This window comes from Rhincodon typus, chromosome 6 (genome assembly GCF_021869965.1).
Source record: "Rhincodon typus isolate 14 chromosome 6, sRhiTyp1.1, whole genome shotgun sequence".
Classification (NCBI taxonomy): Eukaryota; Metazoa; Chordata; class Chondrichthyes; order Orectolobiformes; family Rhincodontidae; genus Rhincodon; species Rhincodon typus.
Window position 1 is genome coordinate 3,548,089 of NC_063337.1, and position 20,877 is coordinate 3,568,965.

At 45.1% G+C, this 20,877-nt stretch overlaps 1 protein-coding gene across 1 annotated transcript in view; it reads left to right on the forward strand.

Moving 5' to 3' along the window:
- LOC109910748 (cGMP-dependent 3',5'-cyclic phosphodiesterase) overlaps positions 1–19,286 on the forward strand; it is a 118,965-nt gene extending 99,679 nt beyond the window's left edge. Inside the window, exons 23-27 of the mRNA XM_048598333.1 lie at positions 1,169–1,268; positions 11,307–11,416; positions 14,525–14,563; positions 16,286–16,392; positions 18,574–19,286. Of these exons, the coding sequence (XP_048454290.1) occupies positions 1,169–1,268; positions 11,307–11,416; positions 14,525–14,563; positions 16,286–16,392; positions 18,574–18,802 (585 nt within the window). The 3' untranslated portion in view covers positions 18,803–19,286. The remainder of the gene's footprint in view (positions 1–1,168; positions 1,269–11,306; positions 11,417–14,524; positions 14,564–16,285; positions 16,393–18,573) is intronic.
- The last annotated feature ends 1,591 nt before the right edge of the window (positions 19,287–20,877 follow it).

The following is a 20,877-nucleotide window of genomic DNA, read 5'->3' on the forward strand; positions in this document are numbered from 1 at the left end:
CTCCTATGTCTTACTATAACATTAAGAATAAACTCTCCCTGGGGGGAGATGTAGCATTATAAAATGGTGATGTGTATAATAATGAGATAACAGCAGTCATCTGCTAAACTCAATTAAGAGAAAAGTAACTGTCAGTATCAAGGTGGGGGAATCCTTGGCTGTAGGGGATGCACAGTAGAGTCAATAAATAGAGTGTTACAGAAACTTGCTAGAGTCACATTACAGTCACTCTTAGGGAGTGCCACAGTTATCAAAGAAGCACCCAATTTTTATTTTAATTAACTCCAGGGGTGTGGGTGAAATGTCAGAAGGTAGTGGGGAGCTGCCTTCCTGACCCACTGCAGTCCGTGTGCTGTGGGTTGACCCACAAGGCCCTTACGGAGGGAATTCCAGGATTCTGACCCAGCGACAGTGAAGGAACAGTGATATATTTCCAAGTCAGGATGGTGAGTGGCTTGGAGGGGAACTTGTAAGGGGTGATATTCCCATGTACCTGCTGTTCTTGTCCTTCTAGATGGAAGTGGTCGTCATGGGTTTGGTAGGTGCTGTCTGAGGAGCCTTGGTGAAGGTCTACAGTGCTTTTTGTAGGTGGTACTGAGCGTCGGTGATGGAGGGAGTGGATGCTTGTGGATGTGGATGTGGTGCCAATCAAGCAGCTGCTTTGTCCTGGATGGTGTCAAGCTTCTTGAGTGTTGTTGGGGCTGCACCCATCCAGGCAAGTGGGGAGTATTCCATCACACTCCTGACTTGTACCTTGTAGATGGTGGACAGGCTTTGAGGAGTCAGGAGGTGAGTTACTCGCTCCAGTATTCCTAGCTTCTGACCTGCTTTTGTAACCACAGTGTCTATGTGGAGTCCAGTTGAGTTTCTGGTCAATGGTAACCCCCAGGATGATGATATGGGACTGTAAAGGAGAATAAAAGCAAAATACTGCAGACACTGGCAATCTGAAACAAACATCAACAATGCTGGTGAAACTCAGCAGGTCTGGCAGCATCTGTGGAGAGAAAAACAGTTAACATTTCAGTATAATATAGCTCTTCCTCAGTCCTGAGAGCAGAACCCAAGCTATAAGCCTCCAGTATTTCTGATATGGTCCTTCTGCCAGTGTTTCTATACCACAGAGGTTTCAGTGTTAAACTCACCCTTTATTCATTGTTCCCTACAGGATTACCAGAAAATGCTGGACATGATGCGTGACATTATTTTAGCAACTGACATGGCCCATCACCTACATATCTTCCCACAACTACAGGAAATGGTTAAAGGTACCTGCTCTTGTTCCTTTAAGTCGAGAGAGAATGATGCTGGACAATTTGTTTTCCACTGATTACAGTTCTGTCCAGATTGCAGAAGCATTAATAGATTCTGTTCTTCACACCTGTCTCTTCCAGAGAAGTTAACTCAACTAATTCCAGGGACAAAGGGGCTTGTTGTATAAGGAAAGAGTGAACAGGTTAGGCTTTTACTCATTGAAGTTTAGAAGAATGAAAGGTGATCTTACTGAAGCACACATGATCCTTGGGGGCGATTTGACAGAGTGGATGGCGAGAGGGTATTTCCCATCCTAGAAGTTATCTAGAGCCAGAGAAGAACAGTCTCAATATCATTGGAAAGAGTGCAGAAGCAGTTTACAAGAATGTTTCCAGGGATGTGAAACTTGAGTGATGAACAGAGATTGAAGATGTTGGGTCTGTTCTCCCTGGAGAGAAGATGGTTGGGAGGAAATTTAATAGAGGTTCACAAAATAATGAGTGGGTTGGACAGAGTAGACGGGGAGAAATGGTTTCCACTTGTAAAAGGTGCAGGAACAAGAGGGCGTAAAGTGATGTGCAAACAAAGCAAATGTGAAGTGAGAAACAAATCTTTCTCACCCAGCGAGTAGATAGGGTCTGGAATGCACTGCCTGGAAATGTGGGGGAGGCAGGTTCTATTGAGGCATTCAAGCGGGACATTGGATGGTTATTTGGATAGAAATGGGGAGCAGGGATATAGGATAAAGGCAGGAGATTGGCTTTAAGGAATGTTTGAAGAGCCAGTGCAGGTACAATGGGCTGAATAGCCCCCTTCTGCACCATAACAATTCTGTGATAGGGGGGCTTCCCATTTGGGATGCAGATAAGGAGAAAATTCTTCCCTCTTCAGGCCATATTTGGATTATTTTAAACGTTGAGCACAATCAAGGTGGTATTAAATAGATTTCTGATTAACAAGGGTGTTGATGACAAGGGGCACACACTGCAGAGTGAAGATCACAATCAGATCAACCACAAGCTTATAAATTGACATAGCACTTGATGGGCTGAATAGCCTCTGAAACATATTTTCACAGGTTATGAGATCACTAGGGCATTTCAGAAGCCAGTTAAGAGTGAGTCAGGAGTCAGACATAGGTCAGACTGGGTAAAGATAGCAGATCCAGGAATGAAAAGTTTAACATATGAGGAACGTTTGAGGATTCTAGGTCTATACTGGATGGAGTTTAGACGGATGAGGGGGGATCTAATTGAAACTTACAGAATACTGAATAGCATGGATAGAGTGGATGTTGGGAAGGTGTTTCCATTGGTAGGAGAGACTAGGACCCGAGGGCACAGCCTTAGAATAAAGGGAAGACCTTTTAGAACGGAGATAAGGAGAAACTTTTTCAGCCAGAGTGTGGTGAATCTATGGAATTCACTGCCACACAAGGCTGTGGAGGCCAGGTCATTGTGTATATTTAAGTCGGAGATGGATAGGTTCTTAATTGTCAAGGGGATCAAGGTTTGGGAGAAAGTGGGAGAACGGGGGTTAAGAAATTTATCAGACATGATTGAATGGCTGAATGGCCTAACTTCTGCTCCTATGTCCTATGGTCTTATTTCCTTGCCTAAAGGACATTAGTGAGCCAGATGGGGTTTTAATGAAAAATAATTGTCTCACAGTCACCATGACTGAGGCTAGCTGCCAATTCCAAATGAAGTAGTAGAACTTAACATATGTTTAATAGATGTTTTCATTTGGTGTGGAAATCAAGGGTTATAGGAAAAAGAAACATTAGACTTAGAACAGTACAGCACAGGAACAGGACCTTTGACCCACCATGCCTGTTCCAACCATGATGCCATTCTAAACTATTCCCATCTGCCTCCACATGGCCTATATCCCTCTGTTCTCTGCTTGTCCATGTGTCTGTCTGGATACCTCTTAAATGTTGATATTGTATCTGCTTCTCCCACCTCCCCTGGCAGCACATTATGGGCACCTACCACCGTCTGTGTAAAAACCTTTCCTCGCACACCTCCTTTAAACATTCCCCTCTCACCTTAAACCTATACCCGCTAGTGTTTGACATTTCCACCTCGGGAAAAGTACTCCAACCATCCACCCTATCCCTGCTTTTCATCATTTTACATACTTCTATCAGGTCGCCCCTCAGCCCCCGATGCTCTCGTGAAAACAATCCAAGTTTGTCTAATCTCTCCTTATGGCTGATACATTCCAATCCAGGCAACATACTGGTAAACCTTTTCTTGCACTCACTCTGAAGTCTGTACTCCCTTCCTATAGTGTGGCAAACAGAACTGCACACAATTGTCCGAATGTGGCCTAACTAAAGTTTTATACAGCTGCAACATGACTTGCCAACGTTTACACTCAATGCCCCGACTGAAGAAGGCAGGCATGTCTTACACCTTGTTTACCACCGTATTCACTTGTGTTGCCATGTTCAGGGAGGTATGGATTTGCACCCCAACAAGCGACTCTTGGATAGGCACATGGAGGATAGTAAAGTGTACGGTATGCAGGGTAGATTGATCTTAGTAGGATAATAGGTCGGCACAACATCGTGGGCCGAAGGGCCTGTACTGTGCTGTACTGTTCTATGTTCTATATCCCTCTGTGCATCAATGCTCTTAAGGGTCCTGCCATTTATTGTATATTTTTCTCCTGCATTTGACCTTCCAAAATACATCACCTCACACTTATTAAACTCCATCTGCTATTTCGCCACCCAAATTTCCAACTGATCCATATCCTGCTGTATCCTTTGACAACCTTCCTTACTACCCTCAACTCCACCAATTTTTGTGTCGTCTGCAACTTACTAGTCAGATCACCTGCCTTTTCATCCACATCATTTATACATATATTATAAACAAAACATGTCTCCAGCACTGATCCTTGCAGAACACCACTGGTCACAGACCTCCAGTCAGAAAAACACCCCTCCACAACTCCCCTCTTTCCTTCTGTGACCAAACCAATTTTCTATTCCATTTACCTACTCATCGTGGATCCCATATGACTTAATCTTCCGGACCAGCCTATCATGAAAGACCTTTTTCAGTGCTTTAGTAAAATCATAGAGTCATACAGTCATGCAGCAGAGAAACAGATCTTTTGGTCCAACTCTTCCATGCCAACCAAGTTTCTCAAACTAAATTAGTCCTATTTGCCTGTGTTTAGTCCATATTCCTTTAAATCTTTCCTATCCATGTATCTGTCCAAATGATTTTTAAATGTTTTAATTGTACCCAGCTCCATCACTTCCTTTGGCAGCTCATTCCATACATGCATCATCCTCTGTGTGAAAAAGTTACTCCTTAGGTCCCTTTTATATCTTTCCCCTCTCACCTTAAAATTATGCCGTCTAGTTTTGGATTCCCCTACCCTAGGGAAAAGACCTTTGCTATTCACCTTATCAATGCCCCTCATGATTTTATAAACCTCTATACAACCTCCTACAGTCTATGGAAAACGCCCCAGCCTATCCAGCCTCTCCTTATAACTCAAACCTTCCAGTCCTGGTAACATCCTTGTAAATCCTTTCTGCATCATTCCAATTTAATAGTATCTTTTCTATAGCAGGGCGGCCAGAACTTTATGCAGTACTCCAGAAATGGTCTCATCAATGTCCTTTACAGCCACAACATGGCGTTCCAACTCCTATACTCAATGCTCTGACAAGGCAAGCATGCCAAATGCCTTCTCCACCACCGTCTACCTGTGACATCTATGTAGACAACATCCACTGCCCTGCCCTGATTAATCATCTTTGTCACTTCTTCAAAAAACCTCAATCAAATTAGTGAGACAAGACCTTCCTGACACAAAGCCATGCTAACTATCCCTAATAAGTCAATGCAAGTAAATCCTGTCCCAAAGAATCTTAATAATTTCTCTATCGCTGTTGCAATGCTCACCAGCCTATAATTTCTTGGAGTTTCCTTCTTAAACAAGGGTACAATGTTGGCTATTCTCCAGGGTTCCAGGAACTCGCCTTGGCTAGTGAGATTCAAAGGTCCCAGCAGTCTCCTCCCTTGCCTCCGTATCCTCAGTATCCTGGGATAGATCCCATCAGGCTCTGGGGACTTACCTACTTTAATGTTTTTCAAGACACTCAACACCTCCTCCTCCTTCATATCAACATGCCCTAGAATATCAACATACCCCTCCCTAGGTTGTAGACTAGCTCACCGAGCCGCTGTATTTGATTGCAGACGTTTCGTCATCCTGCTCGGTAAACATCATCAGTGCGCCTCCAGTGAAGCATTGGTGTTCTGTCCCACTTGTTATTTACCCCTCCCTAATCTTACCATCATCCATGTCCTTGTCTTTAGTGAATACCAATGTGAAGTACTCATTAAGGACCTCACCCATTTCCTCTGGATCCATGCATAAACTCCCTCCTTTACTGTTGAGTGGACCTACCCTTCCCCTAGCTACCCTCTTGCTCCTTATATACATATAAAATGCCTTGAAAGTCTCTTTAATCCTACTCGCTAAGAATATTACATGGCCCCTTCCAGCCCACCTAGTTTTATTTTTAAAGTTCTTTTCTGCGTCCTTTATACTCCTCACAGGCCTTGCTTGCTTTCAGTTTCCTAAACCTTACCTATGCTTCCTTTTCCTTTTTGTCTAACCTTTCTTATCTCTTGTCATCCAGGCTTCCCATCCTTATTGTACATCCTCACAGGAACATGCTTTTAAAAGACTCCCACATATCAAATGTGAAATTTACCCTTGAACATCTGCCCCCCCAATCTAATTCTTGCCTAATACTGTCATAATTACCCTTCCCCCCCAGTTTAGCACTTCCACCCATGGACCAGTCTTATCCTTATCTATTACTATCCTAAGACTTTCGGAATTATGATCACTGTTCCCAAAATGTTCCTCCAGCTAAACTTCAACTACCTGGCCAGCCTCATTCCCTAATACAAGGTCTTGTATGGCCTCTTCCCTAGTTGGACTATCTACATATTGTTTCAAGAACCCCTCCTGGATGAACCTAACAAATTCTGCCCTATCTAAGCCTCTGGGCACCAAGGTAGTCCCAGTTAATATGGAAGAAGTTAATATTACCCACTACAGCAACCTGTTGTTTTTACATCTTTCCATGATCTGCCTACATATCTGTTGCTCTATCTCCTACTGGCTACTGGGAGGCCTATAGTATGACCCCATCAAAGTGATTGCACTTTTCTTGTTCCTGAGTTTTACCCATGTAGCCTCACTGGGCAATCCCTCCAAGATTTGGGGCGGCACAGTGGTTCAGTGGTTCAGTGGTTAGCACTGCTGCCTCACAGCCCCAGGGACCTGGGTTCAATCCCACCCTCGGGCAACTGTCTGTGTGGAGTTTGCACATTCTTCCCATATCTGTGTGGGTTTCCTCCCACAGTCCAAAGATGCGCAGGCTAGGTGGATTGGCCATGCTAAATTGCCCGTAGTGTTCAGGGATGTGTAGATTATGGGGGATGGGTCTGGGTGGGATGCTCTGAGTGTCGGTGTGGACTTGTTGGGCCAAAGGGCCTGTTTCCACACTGTAGGGATGATGTTGATGATGTCTTCTCATAGTACATTGTGATATTCTCCTTAATCAGTTATGCAACTCTATCTCTATTGCCCTGAAACATTAAACTCTGGAACACTGAAGTCCCAGTCCTGTCCTTCTCTCAACCATGTTTCTGAGATAGCCACAACATTCTAGCTCCATGTACTAATCCAGGCTCTAAGCTCATCTGCCTTACCTATACTACTCCTTACATTAAAATGGAGCCCTGCTGTGTTCATTAACTTGGCCCTGCCATTTCTTTCTTTCAGACTTACTTCACTTAATCTCTACCTTCTCCTCAATCACTCCACATGCTGACTTACTGCTCTGGTTCCACCCACCACACTACTTTAAACTTTCCCCAAGTCGTTTTTTTAATTCACTCACAGGATGTAGGCATCTCTGGCTAGGCCAGCATTCATTAGCCATCTGTAATAATAAGTTAAGAGTCAACACATTGCTGTGGGTCTGGAGTTACATGTAGACCAGACCAAGGATAGTTTTTCTGACAATTGATAATGGCTTCCTGGTCATCATTGGACTCTTAATTCCAGAATCTTTATTGAATTCAAATTCCACCATAGCAGGATTTGAACCTGGGACTCCAGAACATCAGCTGAATTTCTAGCTTAGTAATACAGCCATCAACAGGCCATCACCTCCCCACTAAGTGGCAGTAGCAAACTCCCATGGGCAGCACGGTGGCTCAGTGGTTAGCACTGCTGCCTCACAGCACCAGGGGCCCAGGTTCGATTCCACCCTCAGGCGACAGTCTGTGTGGAGTTTGCATATTCTCCCCGTGGCTGTGTGGGTTTCCCCTGAGTGCTCCGGTTTCCTCCCACAGTCCAAAGATGTACAGGTTAGGTGGCTTGGCCATGCTAAATTGCCCATACTGTTCAGGGATGCATAGACTAGGTGGGTTATAGGATGCTCTGTGGATTGGTGTGGACTTGTTGGGCCAAAGGGCCTGTTTCCACACTGTAGGGATTCTATGTTATTGGTGCCCTCCAGTTTAGGCGCAACCCATCCTTCTTGTACAGGTCCCTCCTGCCCTGGAAGAAATCCCAATGATCCAGATATCTGAAGCCCTCCCTCCTGCACCAGCTCTCTCACCACACATTTAACTGTATTAACTTGCTGATTCTGGCCTAAAGAGCTGAGGATTATCAGATCTGCTGCGGTCTCATTGAAGGGCACAATAGATTCAGTCAGCTGAATGGCCTATTTCTGCTCCCAGGTCTTACAGTTTAATTTGAATCTCACCATCTGCTGTGGTGGGATTTGAACCACTGTCCTGGGAATGTTAGCCTGCTCTCCCAGATTGCTAGCCCAGTGCACATTACCACTCTACCTGTTTGTCTCAATGGTGGGAGCAATTAGTCCATGATGGAACACTTACACAGCATAACTGGCTGAATGAAAGGGAATTGGAGACAGATGGGCAGAAAAGATGGTGATGTGTTTTCTTTGGACAGGGTTAGTCTATCATAAAAGCATAAAGCCACCATAGTATAGGGTGCTTTCTCATTAGGGAGGGAGATGACTGGTGGTGAGGGTCACCACACATCAGACCAGGGGAGAGGTTGAGAAGAGAGTCCTTCATGGTAACTTCAGCTGGTGTAGGAATTGACCCCATGCCGTTAGTGTCACTCTGCTTTGCAAACCAGCCATCCAGCTGCTCCCCAACCCTTCATACACACGATATGAGTGAAGATTCCTGCAGGGATGGGATTTCAGGAACGTGCAGATGAACCTCTGAATGATACTGTGGCCTCTGTGCTCATTAAACCATGTCACCACACCTCAGAAAAAGATCAGGGCTAAGGAGAAGAGCCTGCAAGGTGCTCTCAACTGTACAGGGATTGAACCTGTGCTGTTAGCATTCACTCTGCTCAGAAATCAGCCATCCACCCAACTGAACTAGCCCACCTCCTGACTGCACTGTTTGTTGGACAGAGCCACTGCTAGAATCTTGGATCTAAAAGGCCTGGGAAGGTCTCCTTACTCGTTTTGGACCCCTTACTTCAGAAAGGATGTACTGGCACTGGAGGGGGTGCAGAGGAGGTTCACTAGATTGATTCTGGAGTTGAGAGGATTGGTTTGTGAGGAGTGATTGAGTAAATTGGGACTATGCGCATTGGAATTTGGAAGAATGAGGGGGGAATCTTATGGAAACATATAAAACTATGAAGGGAATAGATGAGATAGAAGCAGGGAGATTGTTTCCTCTGGTGGGTGAAACTAGAACAAGAGGGTATAGCCTCAAAATAGCGGGGAGCAGGTTTAGGGCTGAGTTGAGGAAGGACGTCTTTACCCAAAGGGTTGTGAATCTGTGGAATTCCCTGCCCAGCGAAGCGGTAGAGGCTTCCTTATTGAATGTTTTTAAGGGACAGGTAGATGGATTTTTGAACAGTAAAGGGATTAAGGGTTATGGTGAGAGGGAGAGTTACTGGAGCTGAGGCCACAAAAAGATCAGCCATGATCATATTGAGTGGAGGAGCAGGCTCAATGGGCCAGATGGCCTACTTGTGCTCCTGGTTCTTACGTTCTTATGTTGACTGGGCCTCTATTCACTAATTTTAGAAGGATGAGAAGGGATCTGATTGAAATGTGTACAATTCTAATAGAACTGATCAGACTAGATGCAGGACAGAAGCTTCCCCTGGTTGGGGGAGGCTAGAACAGAGTATTTAGGCCTGAGATGAGGAAAACATTCTTCGCTCAAAAGCATAGTGAAGCTGTGTAAGTCTCTATCGCAGAAGGCTAGGTAGACCAAATCACTGAAGATATTCAAGAAAGAGGTAAATAATTTTTTACATTTTTAAATGGATCAGGGATATGGAGAGAAAGTGGAAATATGGCATTGGGATAAAGGATCGGCCATGATCACATTGAATGTTGGGTAGGCTCAAAGGGCCAAGTGGCCTCCTCATGATCCTATTTTCTATGTTTTAATGTCACCTGTGAGGTCTTCTTGTAGATATTATTAATAAATAACATTTGCAGAAACAACCTGGAGCCCAGGCCTGTGTTTACCCGAGCAGCTGAACCCCTACTAAAACTGTCAGTGAAAGTGAAAATTTGTGTCCAGGAGCATTGAAGGATAAGAATTGCATTTATATAGCACCTTTCACATCATGACGTTCCCAAGAGATTTGACAGGGTGGATCTGGGGACTCAGTAAGCTCATTAGGATAGTTAAAATCTAGTAGTTTTTAGAAATGAGAAGAACTGGGATGAGGAGGAATTTCTTCAGCCAGAGGGTGGTGAATCTGTGAAACTCATTGCCACAGAGAGCCGTGGAGGCCGAGTCATTGAAAGGCAGAGATAGGTAGGCTCTTGATTAGTAAGGGGATCAAAGGTTACAGAGAGAAGGCAGGAGAATGCGGTTGAAAACCATATCAGCCATGATCGAACGGTGGAGTAGACTTGATGGGCTGAATGGCTTAATTCTGCTCTCCTATCCTATGGTCTTTTGGTTTAGCAGAAACATTCCCAGTCCAGGTACAGGGTTGTCTAAGAGGTTCGTGGGACCAGATTCCATAGTAACTAACAAGGTTAAGGTGTAAGACTAGGCTTAAGTGGAACTGATTGAAGAGTTTTTCTGAAAAGAGTTGGCACACACCTGCTGTAGAATTGTCTAACTCAATAAAAAATACAGTGGAGTTAGCTTGTAAACTTAAAGTCCATGGGATTGGGTGTAGTGTACTGATAGGGATAGAGAACTGGTTGGCAGACAAGAAACAAAGAGTAGGGATAAATGGGTCTTTCTCTAAGTGGCAGACAGCAACGGGTGGAGTACTGCAGGGATCAGAGCTTAGACCTCAGCTATTCACATTATATGTACATTTCTAAAGGTATGGGGTAGGCCATTTACAACTGAGATGAGGAAAAGTGCCTTCACCCAGACAGTGGTGAGCCTGTGGAATTCAGAAAGCAGTTGAGGACAAAACATTGAATGTTTTCAAGAAGGAGTTGGATATAGTTCTTACAGCTAAAGGGATCAAAGGGTATGGGGAGAAAGCAGGCATTATTTTCTGTTTCTTTTCCCTGCAGTTTGTGACCAACATTTCCCTCTTAATCAACAGTAAACTGATTGCTGTTTATGGGAGCTTGCTGTGTACGTGTTGTCATTCCCTACACTGCAGTATTGATAACCCTTCAAAAGCATTTCATCAATTGAGGCACTTCATAAAAGACCATCACAACATCCATGGGGATGTGAAAGGGGTTACATAAATGCAAGTATTTCTACTTCTTTCTTGCTTCTTGTGCCTCTGCAAACGAGGAGTGGACACGTTTGTTCCATGAGCTATGGCTTTTGATTTTGATTTGAGATCAAGTTCAGCTAGCAATAGATAGGGATCTCCCCCAGGCTCTCCCCGACAGGCTCTTCCACCCTCCCACTCCTCCCAAGCTCCCCTAAAGCCCACTCCCGAACCGGAAATGTTTTCCTGATGCCCTATTAACATGCTTTATCTCACAATAGCTTACGACAATGACAATCCCGAACATCACAAGCTGCTGTTGTGCCTACTAATGACTGCCTGCGACCTCAATGATCAAACCAAAGGCTGGAAGACCACAACAAAGATAGCGGTAAGAGGCAGGAGGGTGGTGGGGGTGTGGGGGGGGTGCTGTGGTATGGGAGCTGGGAGGTGGGGAAAACGCAATGGCTCAGGAACATTGACAAGGCAGGCAGCATTTCTGTAGCTCCTCTAAGAAGGTCAGTGAGAAAAGCCTCATGGTGTTACTGCAATAGCAAAGGACAACTGGGCCACGTTTGAAGCCATCTGCGTTGGTGATTGGAAACTCGGCCAAGAAGCAACTTCTGTAGGGCACAGCGAGGTAGAGGAACTGAGGTGGGAGGGGGGAGAATTGCGGAGCTTTTTACATTCTTTCAGTGGGAAGGCTAGCATTCATTGCCTATCTCTTAACGGCCTTTGAATGGGGTGTGTCTCACTTGGCCATTTTAGACAACAGTGAAGAGTGTAGGTTTGGAGTCACGTGTAGGTTCGGAGTCATGCCTAGGTTCAGAACGGGTAAGGATGGTAGTTACCTTCCCTAAAAGACATTAGTGAACCAGATGGGTTATAGTCACAGGAGGAACCAGGGGGTCACAGTCTAAGGATATGGCGTAGGTCATTGAGGATTAAGCTGAGGAGAAATATCTTCACCCAGAGATTGGGGAGCCTGTGGAATTCTCTGCCACAGAAAGCTGTTGAGGCCAAAACATTGAATGTTTTCAAGAAGGAGTTGGATATAGTTCTCATGGCTGAAGGGAATGGGGAGAAAGCAGAGGACAGGGCTCTGAATTGAACAATCTGCCATGAGCATACTGAATGTTGGAGCAGGGCTCAAAAGGCTGAATGGCCTACTCCTGTTCCTATTTTGTAGGTGCAGCTACACCAACCAATGATCATTTTATGGTTCCCATCACTGAAACTAACTTTATATTCCAGATTAATTGATTGAATTTAATTTCCACCGGCTGTCCTGATGGGATTTGAACCCATGCCCCTAGAGTAAAAGCCAGGGCCTGTTGGATTACAAACACAGTAATATCACCTTCACTCCTTAGGAGCCAGGCAGCTGATCTCATGGCTTGGTCTAGGATGCTGAAGGGTCAGAGAAATGCAGGAGGTCACGGATGGCGGCACCTGAGAGCTACATTGAGATTTGGCTGTTTCACGAACTGGGAACTTACCAAGCATGGTGAGGGAGGGGAGAATCAGAATGGGTGTCAGCTCACACTCGTGCATTGGCAGACAGCTCCAACTGAATTACAAACCACCCAAAGGCAACAAAAATAGCCCAAAAACTTCACAGGGCTATAATTGGGTCAAGGTCAACACTGAGCTCTAAAAGGAGATTTTAGGAGTAGTGACCAGAAATCTGGTCAGAGTTCGAGGTTTGTAGAAACCCTCAAAGGAACAAGGGGAGATATAGGGAAATGAAGGGGGAAAGAAGACCAGAGATTACAGCCAAGTCTGGCTGGAGAGATGGTGGTAAGCAGCTCAGGTCTGCAGTGCGATGCCTGAGAGTGTGGTGGAGCCAGCTTTAATCAAGGCCTTCAGAAGGGGGTTGAATAATAGGGGAGAGGTGGTGGTGTGGTGGTACTGTCATTGAACTGAAGGACCAGACTATTCCATAAAATAATGACAATCAGGTGCATGAAGGTACAAACCCTGGTAGTGGAGCAATTGAAAACAAGGACACACAGTGGGCCAGAACTGTGGAGATCTCAGAGGGTAGTGGAGGCAGGAGGAGATTACAGAGGTAGAGAAAGGGGTTGGTTAAAAAAAATTCGAGGGAATGATGGAAATGAGGCAATGAAGGATGACAAACACTTCTGTCAATTGGTTCCAACTTCCCTTACATCTCCCATTACAAGGCTCCCAGCCTCTTCCTGATAACCTCCCCACACCTGCTCCCTGATGAATCCTCGTGTGTGTTTAGGTTTTAGATGGGTCTCAGGTCCCTGATTGGTGGAGATGTTTTCCCCCCAACCCTGGATGAATGGGTTATTATCCAACCCCCTAAAGGGAGAGTAATCTCTATAAAGCCAGGCACTCTGAGTAGATGGTGAGGTGGAACTAACCACATTTGACCTTTGCTCCTCAAGTGTATCCATTTGTCAACAAATTGTTTAAGAGTAAATAATGGTGGAAATATTCGGGGGAAAACAGAGTTCCCTTTTTGGGAACAAAACAGAAATTGTTGGAGAAACTCAGTAGGTCTGGCAACATCTGTAGATAGAAAGCACAGTTAACATTTTGGGTCCAGTGACCCTTCCTCAGAATGGTTACGTTTTTGGGTTTGTGACCTTTATCAGAAATACAAAGTGTTAGGAGAAGTAAAAGATCTTAAGTAAATTCAAGACAAGGAAAGTGGTTAATCGATAATAAAGATGGTACTGTTGTTGTAGTCTGTGGTTCGATTGCTTTGCGATCAATTATGAGAGCCTGACAATTGATCCATATGCACAATGCTCAATTGATCAAGCCTAGGCATTGACTTCAGTCACCTTCTTGACTTGGCTTAGTGTCTGAGAATGAGGGAACAGGCCTGAGGGCCTGAATGGTCTACTCCTGCACACAAGTCATATGTTCCTGCTTGTAAAAGGAACAAGATGATTTAAGGAGATGTGCAAAAGAAGCAAGGGTGATGTGAGAAAAAGCTTTATAGTTAGGATCTGCAATGCACTGCCTGGAAATGGGGGTGGGGGCAGGTTCTACTGAGGCATTCAAGAGGGACATTGAATGGTTATTTGGATAGAAATGGGGAGGAGGGATGTGGGGGAAAGGAAAGAGATTGGCTCTTGGGAATAATGTTCATTTGAAAAGCTGGTGCAAGCTCAGTAGGCTGAATGGCCTCCTTATGTGTCCTAACAATTCTATTATGTTGCACATTCTGTGTTTCTATGTCTTACTGGTCATCCCATACCACTGTCAATATGATAGTTATTCGCTCTCTGTCTACTGCAGAGAAGCCTTTACTCAGATAATCCTAATTCTTGCAGCATCTGTGAAGGAAGAAACAGAGTTAACATTTCGAATGCAGTGATGCGAAACGTTAACTCTGTTTATTCCTTCACAGATGCTGCCAGACCTGCAGATCTTTTCCAGCAACTTTGGTTTTGTTCCTGATTTACAGCATCCGCAGTTCTTTTGGTTTTTAATCCTAATTCTTGCTTCTTTCCACCAGGAACTGATTTATAAAGAATTCTTTTCACAAGGAGATCTGGTAAGTCAACACTTGAAAGTGTTAGCTGTTCCATTGGGATGCAGCATGTTGATTGTACATTTCTAAGATGTCCTGGAGAAATGGAAAAGATCTAGACTTTCAGTCTTGAGAGTGGTTGACTGTCTATGGGCTCAAGAGAGTTTTATAAAACAGTAAATGTTAAGTCAGGAATGTTCATTACAAACCAACAATGCATTTAATAGAACCTTTAATCCACTACAATGGCCATGACTATTCTGAAAGCTTTATCAAGACTTGACATAAATCCGTATTAGGAGACATTAGGTCCAATTGCTAAAAGCTTGGCCAAGGTGTTAAGAAGGAAGAAGAGAGGCAAAATAGAATCCCTACAGTGTGGGAGCAGGCCATTCAACCCATCAAGTCCACACTGACCCTCCAGAGAGCATCTCCCCAGATCCACTCCCTATCCTTGTAACCTAGCATTTCCCATTGCTAACCCACCTAGCCTGCAAATCTCTCAACACTATGGGGCAATTTAGCATGGCCAGACAACCTAACCTGCACATCTTTGGACTGTGGGAGAAAACTGGAGTACCTGGAAGAAGCCCACACAGACACAGGGAGAATGTGCAAACTCCACACAGACAAGTTGTCCAAAGGGTGGAATTGAACCTGTGTCCCTGGTGCTGTGAGGGAGAGGTTCAGGGAGGATAATCAAGTACTTAGATCCTAAAACAATTAAAGGGTCATCAATGATTTTGTTTTATTCAAGACGCCAACTCAGTACAACCTTCTGGAACAGTGACATATCCAGAATGTGTTAGAGCATGCACCAGTGAAGTGTTGATATTGTCCTGTATTGTTTTACAAGAAGGAGTACAGGCATTGAAGACCATAGGCTTATTTTTGGTTCAAGATAATCAAGGATTAATCTTTGTTTAGAAAATCCAGAAATGGAAAGCTTTGAGAGCTGTTCGGAGGGTACGTAACTGCTGTCAGAATTAAATATAGTTTCACTCCCAAAAACAGAGTATATAAAAGGAGTATAACTCAGGGAATGCACAGTTACCTCAGCATAAGAGTTCAATTTAGATAACTTTCACACCTGGAGCGCTTGGTTACAGATCTTCAGACTATTAAAAAGCTGAGAAAGTCTAAGTTCTTTGTTTTATGAGCATTTGTATAAGAAGACTTCACAGTTCATAGGAGAAACCTGGTGATTTCTAGCTTCATCAAATTTAACGATGTGGTACAAAGGACTAACTTCTCTGCATTAGAATCACTGTGACGTGGTATCGGGGAATAGGTTGAAGCTTTCACTGTGTGTTTTCAGACCTTTTTCTAACTTTGTTCTATAATCTAGATAACGTGGTTTTTTTCTTGTTGTTTTCTTTTCGCCCTTTGTGTAATAAACTTCGGTTTTGTTGCTGAAGAAACGCTGCCGCCTTGTGTGGCCATGTTCTAGCGACTGACCATCCTGTTTACCAAAATTTAAAAAAAGCAAAAATGATCAATCAAGCCAGATTTCTTCTTGGGGTCTGATTTTTCCTGGAGGGTCATCAGATGGGATCTGTAGCAGTATAAACACAGTTTGTAGTGCAGATGCAGTTAGCAGTTCACATCAGGGTCAGATGGGTTGGTGAGGTTCCAAACACTTAGCCTTTTGACAGCTTCCAGGCCAGGAGATGATGACAGTTTCTACAATGGCTGCCTCATACATGGCCTTTTGATCTTTCTTCTTTGTTTCCCCGTCTCTTACAGGAAAAGGCAATGGGGAACAATCCACTTGAGATGATGGACAGAGAAAAGGCTTATGTTCCCGAACTCCAGATCAGCTTCATGGAACATATTGCAATGCCAACTTATAAGTAAGTTGAAAGGTCAGGAGATTTCGCCAAACACTGGCCGATTGGAGGCAGCAACAATGGGCAGCTATTGGTGACTTGGCTAGTGGGGGGTCTGTTTTTGCCAAAGAGGAGTCGGAAGGGTATGTTACAGGCACTGCTGTGTCATATGCAGGGCAGCACTTCCACCTACAAGTACCCCTCCAAACAACTTACCAAACTGACTTGGAAATATGTCACCGTTCCATCAGTGTCACTGGGTCAAAACCCTGCAATTCCTTCCTTAAGGGTTTTGTGACAGTGCGGCGCTCCCTCAGCGCTGACCCTCCGACAGTGCGGCGCTTGCTCAGCGCTGACCCTCCGACAGTGCGGCACTCCCTCAGTACTGACCCTCCGACAGTGCGGTGCTCCCTCAGCACTGGCCCTCCCACAGTGCGGCACTCCTTCAGTACTGACCTTCCGACAGTGCGGCGCTCCCTCAGCACTGACCCTCCGACAGTGCGGCGCTCCCTCAGCACTGGCCCTCTGACAGTGCAGCGCTCCCTCAGCACTGGCCCTCTGACAGTGCGGCGCTCCCTCAGCACTGGCCCTCTGACAGTGCGGCGCTCCCTCAGCACTGGCCCTCTGACAGTGCGGCGCTCCCTCAGCACTGGCCCTGCGACAGTGCGGCGCTCCCTCAGCACTGGCCCTGCGACAGTGCAGTGCATTCCAGATTCCCACCACCCTCTGTGTGGAAATAAATCCTCATCTATCTAAACCTCCTGCCTTCCACTTAAAGTTGTGTCCCCTTGTTATTGACCCTTCATCCTAGGGGAATGGCAGCTCCCTACCCACCCTGTCCATACCCCTCATCATCTTATACCCCTCTATCAGGTCCCCCCCTCCGCCTTCTCTGCTCCAAGGAAAACAACCCGAGCTTATCCAGCTTCTCTTCATCGCTGAAATGCTCCATCCCAGGCAGCCTCCTGGTGAATCTCCTCTGCGCCGCCTCCAGTGCAATCCCATTTCTGAAGAAGGGTCCCGACTCAAAATGTCAGCTTTCCTGCTCCTCTGATGCTGCCTGACCTGCTGTGTTCATCCAGCTCCACACTGTGTTATGTTTGACTCCAGCATCAGCAATTCTTACTATCCCTTCCCATTGTGCAGTGACCAGAGCTGCACACAATACTCCATCTGTGACATAACCAAAGTCCTGTGTAGCTCCAACATCACCTCCCTGTTCTTATAATCTAGGCCTTGACTGATTAGTATTTTGCTTCAGTGCCATACACTTGGATCTTCAGAATATATTGAGTTGACGGAGTACACTTGTGAGAAATTTTTGACATAATTTATGACAGTTTGCGGCTGGTATGAGCAATGACATCCTTGCATAGCTATGAGTGGATTTGTATTTTGAAAATGAGAGTGAAAAGTTTCAAGATATTTTCCTAATCAACTTGTTCAGAGATGTTCTTACAACCTCCGCAGTAGGGGCTATGAACCCAGGTCACTTGGTTCAGAGGTCAGGACATTACCATTGCACTTAAACAGCCCCAACGCCACAGCTGATAAAGACAAGGGTCCTGTATGCCTTCTTACGTCCCCTATTAACCTGTCTTGTCACCTTCAGGGGTCTGTGGAAAAGCACCCCAAGATCCCTCTGTTCCTCTGAGCTTCCTCGTGCCCTGCCAATCGTTGAGTTCTCCCTTGTCTTATTCCTTCTTCCAAAGTGCATCACCTCACATTTACCATAAATGCCATCTGCCACTCATGTGACCAATTTGTTTATATCCTCCTGTAACGTAACACTCTTTATGTATGTGCTAAAGTTTAGTGGGGTGAGAGGAGATCTCATTGAGATATATAAGATGTTAAAGGTAGACTTTGAAAGGATGTTTTGAGAGTGAGAGTTCATAGTTTTAGGCTAAGGGGTGGCAGATTTAAAACAGAGGTGAGGAGAAATTACTTCTCTCAAAGGGTCATGAATCTGTCGAATTCACTTCCCAGAGTGAGGTCAATGCTGAGGCACGAAGTAGATTTAAAGAGGAGACAGATTTTTAATTAGTAATGGGTTAAAGAGTTAAGGGGAGTGGGCAGGAAGGTGGTGTGGAGGCAGCGATGAGATCAGCCATGGTATTGTATCGAATGGTAGAGCAGGCTTGAGGGGCTGAATGGCCTGCTCCTGGTTTTTAATGGTCTTCCCATCTCTCTTTCTCTCGGCAGGCTCCTGAATGACATCATGCCAAAGGCAGAGATTCTGTACCAGAGCGTGAAGGCGAACCGGGACCAGTGGGTAAAAGTTGCTCCAAGGTTCACCACAACGGGTCTCCCGAGTGACAACTCACTGGACTTTTTAGATGAAGATGCGACAGATGTAATATCCTCACCAACCCCTTCTCCAGTGACTCAGAGCAGCATACCTAACAGCACGCAATCCACATCTGAACAATGATTATTTTTATTGCAGTTTAAAAGAACAGAAACAAAATACAACAAAAAAAAATCAAGGAAGCGACTGACAACAGCAGAAATTGGCATCTTTTAAATTTATTTATTTTTTATAGGTCTGAATATTAACTGAGCGGTTACTCCCCAGCATCTCTTTCTCACTCATGTTTTTTTTTCTCCCGACGTTTGCACTTGACAGAAACAAACAGTTGCATTGATATAGCACCTTTAAGGTAGTCTAAGTACCATCACACGAAATTGTTTCACTGGAGTGTTATCAGACAGGTGTTGACACTGGCATGCACAAAAGACCAAAAGGTAGTTTTTTTGAGGCACATTTTGAAAGGAGATGCAGGGAGGCCAAGGGGTTGAGGGAAGGAATTCCAGAATTCCGGGTGGGGTGGGAGTGGCAACTGAAGGCCTGGCTGCCAATGGTGGAATCAATGGGAGTTGGGCACATGGAAGAGGCCAAAATTACAGGAGTCTGAGCGGAGGGGAGGGAGGGAGGGGTCACCGTAGACACTGGAGGATGTTGTGGAGAATGGGGCCCGCGAGGGAGGTGAGACCATGGGCAGATCTGAAAACACAGACCAGGATCCAGCCTCAGTCATCAAGCTAATGGCAATGGGTGAACAGGACTCCAGTGCCAGTTCAGCAAAGAGGTGGCAGGTCAATTGGACAGAGAGCAGAAGCTGGGAAGCAGGCCAGGAAAACATTCGGAACATTTCCGACCAAGAGGTACCCCAATCACTAGTACCTTACTCACCGCACCACCCCCACCACTCAACCAGCAATCTCCCTCCTCCTCCGCCACACCCTGAGGTCTTAGCTCAGAATCCAGTGTGGGAGTGGGGTCACAGTTAGTCTGGAGAGTGGTGTGGGCAGCAGTTTCTGTTGTGCTTCTGGTCTGGGCAGTACCCCACAAATGGGCAGCATGGGGGGAGGAGTTGTGTTTGAACTCTTTGGTTCTTTGTCCCTCCCAAGAATCCACAGTTGGATACTCCATTAAACATTGGTATTCCATTCCAAGCAAGGAGAGTGAGAACAGTGATGGTCAGTGCCATACCCGCAACTGTACACATTAAAAACTCATTACTCAATCGGCACCAGCATCCAAAGATGAAACTTATAGCAGCAACGGAGGCCAATCAACCCATCGCACTTGTGCTGGTCACAGAGGTGAGATCCAAGTGAATTCCAGTTCCCTTTTTTCCATGCTCTGTTACCCCTCACACACATTTTTAAATCCTCCATCACACTGTCAGTGAGTTCCAGACCCACACAGTTTCTGTGTAACACATCCCTAGCTAATCCTTACACCAGCTACTTTACATAGCATAGATCTATCAACCTCCCTGCTAAAGGGAATCCGTCTCTCCTATTCACTCAATCTTGTCCCCTCATAATTTTATACATTCAAACCAAATCTCCATTCAGCTTCCCCTCTGTTCCAGAGAAACCATCCCATGCCGATGTAGTCTTTCCTCATCATCAGAACTCTCCAAACTCCAGGCAACACGCTGGTAAATTTCCTCACGTGCAATCTCATTCTTCCTGTAATGTGGTGGTCAGAACTGTATGTAGTGCTCTAGCTGTGGTCTGACTAATGTATTTTTTTACCAATGATGTCCCTGCTCTGTTACACTAGGCCTCAGCCAATCCCACACAGCTCCTTAATGACCTGACCTACTTGGCCCAGGGATCTGTTGTCATGTGTTCCTAATTTCCTTTCCAATTTTGTATTATCTCACACAAGCCTTCCTTTTTTCTAATCCTTCTCTGTAAATTCCTCGATATACCCAGGATTCTAGATTTGGGAGTCCCACCCTTTCTCCTTGCGAGCACATATCGGTCCCAAACTCTGAAAATTACCATCTTGAGTAGTTTGCTTTGTCTGACGTTGATTTACCTTCAAATAGCTGTTCTGAGTCCCTGTTTGCTAAATGATGCTGGCATTTAGATCAAATTGGCCTTTCCCACTTGAGATCTTTTACTCGTGATCTCTCTTTGTCCTTTCTGTGAGCACTTGGAACCTGACTGAATTGAGATCACTATTACCAAAACACTTTTCCATTCATA